General features: G+C 36.9%; 1 protein-coding gene across 3 annotated transcripts in view; it reads left to right on the forward strand.

The window, feature by feature from the left end:
• The window catches only part of trim62.1 (tripartite motif containing 62, tandem duplicate 1), a 49759-nt gene continuing 37633 nt past the window's right edge, over window positions 1-12126 (forward strand). Inside the window, exons 1-2 of one of the 3 annotated variants that reach the window (XM_028002841.1) lie at window positions 1-100; window positions 1865-2413. In XM_028002841.1, coding sequence (XP_027858642.1) covers window positions 2006-2413 — 408 coding nt within the window. In that variant the 5' untranslated portion in view covers window positions 1-100; window positions 1865-2005. The remainder of the gene's footprint in view (window positions 101-1864; window positions 2414-12126) is intronic. The other 2 variants (XM_028002843.1, XM_028002842.1) reach the window with 2 other exon arrangements.

A 12126-nucleotide genomic window follows, 5' to 3' on the forward strand; every position in this document is an offset into this window, starting at 1 on the left:
CAGTTGGTTTCGTCTGTTGCCGTTGTGTGTCGGTGTTCTTCCTGAAAAGACACTCGCATTGAAGCCGCTGCTGTCGCCGCAGAGAGGTCGGTAGGTTAAGGTTCGTTTCCTCCGCTTTTATTCATTTTTTGTTGTGGAAAATGTCACATTGAGATAAGTTCCCTCCGTTTATGTATAAGTGATATTATTTACTGTTAATAAGCAGGTTAAATTAATCAATGCTTCGCCTTTTATTGTGTCATTCATCCTCCTGTTGTGGCTTTTTTTTTTTTTTTTTTTTGTGCCTTGTCTGTTGTGTTTACAAATCCAGCTAGGTGTCGAGTCAAGCTAGTTAAATAAAGCATGTGCCACGACTTTACAGCATGTGTCAAACTCGGTGTAGTTTTTAAATGATTGTCAGAATGAAAGAGCCTGCTCCAGGCTGTTTAAAACTCTCCTGGTTTGGGGGAAAATAAAATGAAAGCTCCTCAACACCGGGGAAGGAGGTCGACAGCAAACAGAGGACAGGGCTGCAGGTGTTTGCCTGTTGGTCGCCTGGGAGGCTGTTTGTTGAGGTTAGGGATGAAAGAGACGTGGGGAAATACCCGAATCTGGCAAGTGATTTAGCAAAATGAAAAGGCATTTCCTTGGAAGCTTCAACATTTCCAGGTGTTCACGCAGGTAAAGGGGGAAGCTGTCAAAGTGAAACCAACTGCGGTTTTATGTTATAAGCGCTGACTACATGGTATCCACCTGGATTATGTGCATTGTTGAGCCATAAATAATGCTGCAACATTTACAGTAACAGTTGTCAGTCAGAAAAGACAAATAGCTTCTTTAAACTATTGGTGTATTTGTATTCAGCTCCTTTTATTATGGCAGCCCTAAATAAAGTCAACCAGCTGCCTCCACTAATCAGCCAACTGGTGATTGGAGTCAACCTGTGTGCAAAATCATCTGTTTTCCAATCAATCGAGTTCATTTGTACAGCAAAAACATTAATTTAGATCATCTAGTGAATAGTTGTGAAAACCAATAACAGATATTATATTTTGGTTCAAAAGCAACTCTGAAAAAGGAAAATAAAACATTACTGAACAAGCAGCAACACAAATCGTTCTCTGGTCTGAGTTCATATTAAGAAAGCTTGATAAAATACTAAACAATCCTGGACAAAATCCTGTTGAAGGCTGCAAGAGACTTTAAAATAAGGTGGATTCTCACATGCCAACAGGACAGTGACTTAAAACATACATTCACTACTACAGTAACATCAATACTTTGATGACTTCAAAGTATATCCATGTGTTCGACTGGTCTAGTTAAAGTTTGTGGCAAGGCCTGAAAATTGATGTTCACAGATGCTCTGCCAATAAATATGGCTTAGCTTGAGATATTTTGCAAAGAAAAAATGACAAAATGTTTAACATGGGCTGATGGCTGTATATACTTTTAAAAATGTGAAATTGAATGTATTAATTTATTGACTCAGGAGAACAGAAACGCATTCTGCAGTTCTCTGTAAAATATTGCTAAAACCATGAATATTTTTACTTTCATAAATCATGTCAACACTACACATTGTCTGTGGTTGTGATATGAAAAAGTTCAAAGGTTAGGAATACTTATCAAAGCAACAAGAATGAAAATGAGGTATTGACCCTGAGAAGCTGGAAGATTTTTATTTTTTATTTTTACTTTTATAGTTAATGTTAGACTAATTGCTGTTGGTTCAACTCATACTTAATGTTTAATGAGTTCTTATCAAAGTCCATTTAGTTAATGTGCTACTACTAAATATTACTTACTCTTTTTGAAAACAAGACCAATCTGGCCTTGGATTAAAGATTTGATGCATCATTTTCTCTTTTCCTCTCTCTGCTAGTGTCACAAACATCCATTTTGACAGCTCTGGTAGATCTTCTCAGTCTGCACTCGCATGGCCGTGAACCGTCCGCTCTCAGATTAAACCCAGTGTGCTTCGCTTCAGAACTTCGTCCTTTTAGATGCCGCTCAGCCTTTGCAAATGGCTTGCTGTCTGAAGGACGAGCTCCTCTGTTCCATCTGCCTCAGCATCTATCAGGACCCCGTCAGCTTCGGCTGCGAGCATTACTTCTGCAGGAAGTGCATCACCGAGCACTGGAGCAGGCAGGAGCCACACGGTGCGCGGGACTGCCCCGAGTGCCGCCGGACCTTCGCCGATCCGCTGCTGTCGCCGAGCCTCAAGCTGTCCAACATTGTGGAACGCTACTCGGCCTTCCCGCTCGACGCGATCCTGAACGCGCAGAGGAGCTCCTACCCCTGCAAGGACCACGAGAAGGTCAAGCTCTTCTGCCTGACAGACAAAAGCCTGGTGTGCTTCTTCTGTGACGAGCCGGCGCTTCACGAGCAGCACCAGGTGACCACCATTGACGAGGCGTTCGAGGAGATTCAGGTCAGCGGGCGCAAACACACTTCAGCTGCTTATTTATAGTGATAACTTTGTTTTGTTTTCAAGTAGGGCTGAAATAATTTGATTATTTAAATAACTGCCAACTAATTTAGTAATCGATTGGAGTATAAGGTCTCAAAAAAAGACCTTATACTCTTATACTTCAGCTCTGACTAGCTGAAAGAACTAGTCAGAGGAGTAATTAAGCCAAACGTGGACCAAATAAATGTATAAATTCTGAATTTAAGATGTAAAAAGAACATTGTCTATAAATATGTTTAATCCAAAACTCCTCAAGTGCCATAGTTTTAGCTTCACCTAGTTCAAATTAAAAAATAATCAAGACTTTAGCCCCACACTTTATTGATAAGTGAGCAGATAGGGCTGAGCTTTTCACATGTTGATGATAAAAGTTTTGTTTTAACTGCATTCTTTGCTACAAGTTATTAACTAAAAGCAGTGCTATGTTCCTGAATTTTAGGCAATCAAATGTTTATTTTCTCATTCTTTTAGCAAAAGAATTGCATATTTTAATGTAGTTCTAGTATTGTATAAAAAGGTCTTAAATAAAAAATCCGCAGAATGTGCCATTATTTTATCTGATTAATCAGTACAGTAATCAAGAACTAAAATGTGAATTACATTTTTATATTTAACTACTAATATTTTACAAATTAGTTTATCTAATTTTGCTTTTATTTGCAAAGCCCTGGATGATTCCACTGACCTTAGTTAGTGTTTTGAACTCATTGTTTCTACAGTAAAAATGCAATAAATGAAGCTCATTCTGCAAGCTGTGGGAACCTTTTCCAGGAAGCAGGGTGGTTTTCTGGGGCCAAACTTCTCAACTGTTTCCACTGTGGCGATAAATCAGGGTACCAAGTCTGGAGTCTAGAAAACGGCTACGATAAGGGGGAAGCACTTCTGGTAATCCTCTTGAATCATGAGTATAGAGGATGCAGAATTTACTGTTTGAATATTTTCTGGTTTCAATTTCAGTCATCTCCCAGTTTAAACTCTATAAAGTTTTCACTTCCTGTTGGCTTCAAGTTATACAACAGGAGTTGGTGTTTTCTTTGCAAACAGATTTTAAATTCTGTTGGGGAAAAACAATCTATGTTGAAAATCTGTCTTTTGTTTTGCGTAGATTTGAAATAAAATCAGCTAACCTTAGTATAAATATTAATCATATTTAATAATTATATCAGATCACTTAAATGAATTCTGGACTTTGGCATTTAGCATCTGGGAAGTTACAAAGCGTAAACAATTTTATCTAAGTTAATTTTTAAGAGATTTAAGGTGGTAAAAACTGTGGGGAGAAGAAAAGACGGGCTTTAATTTAAACAAACATTGAGTTGTAATCATTTGCTTTGCCTTTGCTCTAATAGCAAATATTAATAGCCTGGTATGAAATTCTCACTACATGCTAACTTTTAGAGAAACAATCCACAGAAATGCAACAAATATTAAATTAATTTTTTTTATTCAAGACCTAGAGGCAATAACTATTCCTACTGCAGATGAAAAATATGGAGGGTTATAAATAGTGATTTTTATTTTATTTTAATACATTAGAAAAATTAAGAATAAACACTCAGTAAATCTTAATACACTCTTAAAGTAAAGCTGCTTCATTCTTAGAATATTGTTTTTTATTTTGCTATTTAAAGAGCAATTCATGTAGAATAAGTTGATAATAGCTGGTTAATTAATCAGGCAATCTGCTTCTGAGTGACTAAGATTTTACCAAACTGGAAATATTTCTAATATATTACTTTTATTTCTTGATTAATTTCTTATAATCGAGGGGAAATTATGTTATTTTTCATTCAGTATTACTCATCACTGTATACAGATGCAAATAAAATCTTTTAAAAGGACTTTAAAGTGAAACAATGTATTAAGAAACCAACATTTTAATTAACTGTACGAATATAAAAAAATTCTGCTATAAATTTTTATCATAGAATATCTAAATAATACATAAATCTAATGAGGAAATGTACCAAGAATACACAATATCGTGGTCATTGTTGTACATCAGCGCTTTTCCTTTCCCGCCTTCATTTCCTGCCATGTCCGCGCTCCAGGAGTGTTTAAAAATTAAAAGAAATTTGGTTTGTTTCAGTTCAGAGATCTTGACTCAACTCCACATTAAACTTGAATGTGCTGGCGGATTTGAAGTGTTTGTGAAGTAAAAGGAGTGAAAAGCATTGGCTCCTCAATGATTCATTCTCTTCACATCCAGGATCATTGACAGTAGCTGGCAGCAGCTGTGACGATATGAAGCTCCTCTAAAAAGCTCAAATGTGTTGTATGTTTGCATGCTGGGTCGAGTTTCTTTCCACATATGCAAGAATGGTTCTGGTTTTGTTTTGTTTTTTTTCTTTCCCCTCTGTATTTGAATAATTCCTGTCCTGCTGAGCCAAAATCCAATAACTGTGAAACAAAGCTCCTAATCCAGTTCCTATGGTGCTTTAGTTTGCATAGAAACACATTCCAGCTTCCCCCCTCACCTCAGTGCTTACAAATTTTCATGCTTCTCTTACCTATGGAGCAAAAGTTTACATACACTCTTCATGGGTGTGACTCTCGTATCAATTTTAGGGTTTGTCTTTTGTGTTTTTATTTATTTTTTTCTGGATGAAATGAAACAACAAACCGCTTCAGTGATTTTTAAAGAAGACTTTCTGCTATTCACATTGAGTCAAAAACGAGAACAGGCTCAAATGAGAACATCAGCCTTTCTAATGTTTGGTTGAACTTTCTGTAGCAAGTTGTACTAATATTATTATTTATCAATGAATTCAAGGTTATGGTATAATTCAGTCCACTCCTCTAGTCAGAATCGGAAGAGTTGGACTTGATTAAATGTGTCCGTTTCTGGGGACGGACCCAGCTTTTCAGCATATTCCAGAAATTTTAAATAGGATTTAGTTCGGGGCTTTAGTAAGACTATTCCAGGAGCCTGATATGTCCTGATTTATCCGTTCCAAAACCCATTTTGATTTGTTTCTTGTCATAGTTCTATTGGAACAACAAATTGTGTCCCATGTTCGACCATGTAACCAAACTGTAGGCTTTGGATTAAAGGAAACTGTTAAAACAGAGAAAAAGCTGGATTTATTCAGCCATGACACCCTGCAGTACATTTGGAGTTGTTGAGAAACCACAGAACACAATATCAAATGGGGATGAGCATTTATCGTGAAAGAATCATGAAAGATTTCTTATAAGAATTGAGTATTGTGTTCAGAAGAGTTTCAATATGTTCAGAAATATAATAAAATACAGACACACTGTGCAACTTTGCAATAAAAATCGCATTTCTTTACGTAACTGTTGTCCTGAAGTGCCCAGTTCTTTAAGAGCATTCTTTGTGAGGCTATGATTGTTGTGACATGCAGTCGAAGTCTGCAAAAATGTTGCAAGATTTCTGTCTATGTCAGTTTTATTATTCTACTAAATATCACAAATAATGTAGCGAAAAGATTTAAAGTCCGCATTGCCTACCCTTAATATGAATTGCGAAGCATGGTGTGCTGAGCACAAGGTGAAGGGAATAATTAACCAAGAGAAATGCCTCTAAATTATTTGATTTTCTTAAAATTGGGAGAAACCTTTTTGAGTTTGGACACTTACGTCTTCCAGCAGAACATTGATTTGAAAGATGCATCAAAACTGTTTCTTATGAATGCACTAACATCAGTATTGGCCACTATTAACCCATCGTTATCAGTCTAATCAATAAAACTGTGCAACCAATATTTAACATCCGATACTTGCTTCCGTCTTGTTGCCATTTGTTTCTGGAAGTCATTTGAGAGACTCATAATATCAGTCATTAGCAATAATAGCAATATGGCCGATTTTCATACCGGTGCATCCCTACTGGATATCATTTCAGCCCCTTCTGAAATTTGAGGATTATGACTAAAAGCCAAATCAGGGATAAGAGACCAACTAGTTTCAGTGAACTTTATAAATAGAATGATTCCATATCTGTCTTAATGGCTACAGCAAATATTGGCAAAACATGCCAGTATTTGGTTTAAATGATCAATATTCTGGATGTATATGCAAATTTCTAAGTCTTTATGTATATTTTGACTCTTTGTAGATTGTAGCAAACTCATTAAATTTAATTGGGCCAGGCGGACCCAACTCGTATGGTCAACGTTGTTACTTCATCGGTGCTCAGACTGCATCTCTGAGATTGCTGCAGCCTTTGACTATTCATGATGCAGACTCATCTAAAAATACTTCCTCGACATGGAGAGGCTCGTTCTGCTCTGGCGCTCCGAATCAGAGATCAGACTATGACTGAATTATGAACTCTGTCCGATGGGGGAACTGAATTGCTGAATAATAGTCGTCCTGTCATTTAGAGGTCTACCAGGCTCAGCTGAGCGCAGAGCAGCGCTGACTAGGGGGGGGATTACGTTTCCCAGCTGGCTTGGGATCACCCACGAGGAGCAATGGAGGTTGGAGGCCTGGTTGTCTCTGCGTGGTTCCTGGGAACCAGTGAATTAGAGCGTGGTGCATTCACTGATCCGAAAGGTTTTGGAAATAACCAATGAAGCTGAAAATCATCCGACTTCCATCATAAGCCAATTTATTTGTCTCTTGTAATTTCACTTTATGTATTTTACACAGGTCCAATATCGTGAAGTGTTATCAGTTTGTCACCTTGCTAAAATAATGGCCCAAGTCATTTATTTGCCAAAAGGGATTTTTTTAAAATTACATAAATCATCTTTTGGCAAATAAAAGAGGCCATAATTTTTAATGTTTTTGTCCAAGGTCATTGTTTTTGGAAAGTGATGAGTTATTGAGGTCCTTTTAAGCTTTTTCAAAGTTATTTTTTGACTACCTTTATACCCATTAATGGAACAGATGACTTAAGTTGTAGAGGAAGGATTCTTAAATACAACTTACAGCATAGGAAACCTAAAAGTTACTTTCTTTAAATAGTACATAAATATCCACGTAAGACCTAAAGCAGCTCAAATTCTTCTTGAATCAATTACCCTAAAAAATTAAGATTTCTGGATTTTCCAACCCAAGTCATTTCATTTTCAGAAATTAAATAAAGAAAACATTACTTAAATTATAACCCACATTTTCCTTCAATATGAGATGCAATATTTCTGTTCAATGATCTACAGTATGTGGAAAACCAAAAAAATCTCTCTTATGTTAAGTTATGTTTAGCTAAGCTTTAGCTGCAAAGTTAAATGTAGTTTGACAGTTAATCAGTAACTTTACATCTATAGTTCTACGTCTTAATTTAATTTGCTGAAACTTTCAGACATGTTTCTAGAAATTGTTGATAAAGATAATTTAATAGTCTCGCCCCAATTCATGTTGGCTGGGGGGGAAAAGCATTTGCTTGTAATTTAGAACTGGACAATAAATCAATAACAATATATATCGAGATGGACACATGATCAATATCACTTGATAATATGTCTATATTCTGGGGGATGTATGCAGGGAGGAAAGGCTTTAGTTGTACAGCTAAGTATAGTTGGTGGCATCAACTCACTCACTCTGTGGTTACCAAGCAACAACCTGTTGAGTAACTGGCGCAGCAGCAGCTTCAGGTTTTTCCATGGTGCCTCATAACTGCCTAAAAATAAATAACAACGGAACAAAATGAAAACTGGATAAAACAGGAGGTCATGCCACCAATTTGGAAGTATTTCAAATATTTAAAACGAAGAACTGATCAATAATTATCTATCGACTGATATAAAATACTTGTATCATAAGTTTTTAATCCAAACCGTCCAGCTCTACTTGTAGTATGATCTGTTTACACATTTTTTTGAGAGTTAACTAAAGGATTTATACACACTAACAAGTAAACAAATTGGTAAGTAAGAAGCATAACCTCTCCTGGGGAAAATGGAGTTCCAGCTCTTCCTTAATGCATAACTATAACCAGGTTCTGTGAATATCATTGCAGTCATCTTCAGTTTTATATAAGCCGCTATACGGTAGACTTGAGAAAGGTCAAAACTGTGAAATCGTTGAACAGAAGTAATTAGGCCCAACACAAGATGCTGCGCTCCTCTTGGACAGCAGCTTCTCCCTTGGCTTGGACTTGTTTTCAAGGCGGCTTTTTGGCATTTTGTATTCTGCCAAGAGCTCTGGATGCTTACCCAGCTCCACAATGCTGAAAGAGCATGAGCGCTCGGGCTCCGTCGGAAACAGCCCTGACCCTTGATAAGCTTGGCATCTTCTCGACTTCTTTTGGATGGTTTGTTATGTAACGTCTAATTCTTAATCGACAAACCAGCATGAGATAGAAGCAACTCATAGTGGGTGTGTTTCTTCCGCATTTGATACGATGTGTGTGTATAGTGGCTGTGCCTACATAATTTTCTTTCTTTTCTGTTTCCAGTAAACAGACGAGAGCTTTGTGTCAAATAGAAACGAATGTGTGTGAGCTCTGCCTGCAGGCTCAAACTTCACTTAACATGAGGCTTAACAGTGCTTAGCTAAATGCCAAAACAATATGATGAGGATGTGCTAAAGAGCAGCAGCAATCAGGTCTCTTTGCAGCATTAATGTGGCCAGAGGGGCACATGCCAAACCAGCTTGGTGGCCTGTTATGAAATAAACCTTAAGAGCTTCTGTAGTGTGGGAAAGTTCACTGATGAGCAAAATAGGATTTGATAGGTAGAGAGCCAGAACTTTGCCCCTATTTGTTGAGCTGTTTTGTATTCAAGTCTAGTTCAGCCGTGTCTCCTTCTCCTCCCTATGCTTACTAAATTTCCCTTTGTTTGGGAGACAAAACTTGTCTTTGAAATGTTTTCAGTAAAAGAAATTACTTATTGGTAACTTAAATCATTTTAAGAGTAGTCTGATTAAACCAAAAAGAAAAGAGCACTCCCAGGTTTTCTGATATTGCACCAAAAAATTGCATAGTTCATCTTTCCAGCAGGATATCATTTACTGTTGTTCATCGTCTCACTTCATTACCCGTTTTGTGTTTTTTCTGCCGCCAGTTTATATGTTCCATTTTTCTGCAGAGGTGATTCATAGTCAATCAGGTTTCGCTGCTCCCTGCTGTTAGTGACAGCAGCCAGCAGTTGCATTGGGAACACTACGCAGCTGCTCATGGAGGAATCAATTCAACAAATCTAATGCGCCTTCTTGTTTTGCATATAAGGAACTGGCTGGTAGATATAATAGATGGTTATATTGCTGGGGGGAAGAACCATCAAACTTCTGCTACACTTCAGTTCATTAACTGAATACATGACTACAGCTGTCACAATAACACATTTCACTGGACAATAAATTGTCCAGGGAATTATTGCGATAAACAATAATGTTGTTTTTTGAGACTATTTTCAAGTAATTTATTGATAATGCCATTATAGTGCAAGTTCACCCTCTTAAAGATCAATAAACACTCCACACTGGAACTGGAAGACATTTTAAATATCCCAAATAAAACACGACGACCAAAAACAATAAATAAAAGGGAAATAAAGCCCACTCACAACCAAAACCAGAAGTAAAATGAATTATGTTTTTGTCAAGAAAATTGCCCTTAATTTTCATTTATCATGTGATTAATTGATTTCTTGCTTTTTCACTAATTAATCACATGATAATTCTTTTCTTGTCTAACTGATGAATGGTTACATTATTAGGGAATATATAAAAGCCAGTTTTTATTATTTTGACATTTCATTAAAGATGGGTGTGTGATTTACAATAAAATTTGGCAAAGATAATTTTTATGTAGTTTAAATGCCAAAAATCATATGCTGCCTTTTTTTTTCTTTTTACAAAAAAATCACTTCAGAAATACTCTGTTAATCCCAGAAAAAAAATTGATGATAGAACTCAATTCTTAACAGTTGTTATTGTTGTTGATGGCTGTAAGCAGGAAGGATCTCCTGTAGCAGCCTGTGTTGCTGTGGCTCTGAATACGCTCTGTTGTATACTAGCTTCATGAAGAGGATGTTCAGGGTTGTCTGTAATTTTCTTGATTTTTATGAAGAATCCTTCTTTGCACAATAAAATCCAGAGGTTTTGTGGTTGTTCCAAAACAGAACCAGCCTTCTTTATCAAGTTGTTAAACCTTTTTAAGTCCTTTACTCTATCTGTTTATGAAACGATAACTATTTATTTGTCATAAAGTGAGGTATTATCCAGCCAATTTGAACAACTTTTAGTTTCTGAGACTTGAATTCACATTTTCTTCCCTGATTCCCTAAAAATGTGAAATAACACTTTAATGTGTGAGCAACGTGTACACAGGCATGATTAGCAGTGTCAAGACATTCCTCCTGGCTCTGATTGGTTGTTTCTGACTGAGTGGTGCATTTCTGCAGATGATCGTAGGACCACACAGGTGAAGCACATGAACTTCTTTTTTTTTCGCTGTCTCAAATTCTATTGTTTTCACTTACTGATAGCTTTAACAAATATATAAAAACATTTTTATAAAAGTTTCCCATTGAGTTTTAGAAAATGCCTTTTGTCGTTTTTGAAGAAACATTAAACTAGTCTGCGTTATAAGATGTTAACAGTCCTTGTTGGACTGGTATCCTGTGCAAATATCATCTTATACCTTTCAGCTGTGTAAAGGTATAAGTTATTATTTACTCAGCAGCTAACAGAGGGAAATATTGTCTTATTGTCAAAAGTGGAAAAACAAAGTATAATGAAACACTAGAAACAGATGTCTTTCTCAAAGCACTCTCATTATAGATATGCAGAAGACTATAGATTTATTTGTTTTTACTTCTAACACTGATCCAGGTTAGAGTTAAAGAGCAGAATGGTGCTGACATGCACTTGTTTCCCTTTTTGCACAAACAGCATCCTTTAGACAACAGCTCACTAAGGTGCTCACATCCTTTTAACAGCTACAATTTAATTTCCACATCCGGAGTAGACAAAGCTTTCAATATGCTGGCAAGATTAACAATCTGAATGAACTTCACTATTCTTATTTTTGCAAAATTGGTTGCTCTCATGCCAAATAGTTCTGCATAAGAACCGTTTTATTATGAAACTCTTAAAATGCCGACATGATGAGGCTTTCTAGTCCTTTAGTTATGTCACCCATCCGTTACGTCAGGCCGTCTCCGCCGTTTCTCTGTCTTGACGGGTTTTTGGCTGACCAGCAGCACTTGCTTTTGGTGTGTGTGTGGAGGATGTAATCCCCTAAGCCTGCCATGTCACTATGTTGACCTCAGGCCGTAAGCCTCGTCATGTTGAGAGCTTTACCTCCTGCCGATTTGCGGCCTTTTCCACCCCGTAAGTGCCTACGAGGCCGACGCTTTAAACCAACAAACTCACGCCACCACTGATTGTGACATGGTGATGTGTGCACACCTGGCCAGTCGGCACATAATTGCCTGCTTGCACATGAAGGATGTTGCAGACGGATCGAGGATGGATTTGTCTCCTGTTTGGATCATTGCACAGAGATTTCCCTTGCAGCTAATGTATTCTGATTGGGATCCAATTTAATCTGAAAATCATCTGGGATGGCACGGAATACTATTTGTATGTAGAGTACCAAAACAAAAAATGCACCTTCAACTAGAATTGGATCCAATTTTGCTGCTATTAAATCACTCTCAAATAATAAACTGATGGAACATATAACTAGAATTGTTTGTATTTTAATGTTTAATTTAATGGACTCTACTAGATGTTTAACCTTTATTTTGTAATAC

The sequence above is a fragment of the Xiphophorus couchianus genome, chromosome 20, assembly GCF_001444195.1.
Source record: "Xiphophorus couchianus chromosome 20, X_couchianus-1.0, whole genome shotgun sequence".
Classification (NCBI taxonomy): domain Eukaryota; kingdom Metazoa; phylum Chordata; class Actinopteri; order Cyprinodontiformes; family Poeciliidae; genus Xiphophorus; species Xiphophorus couchianus.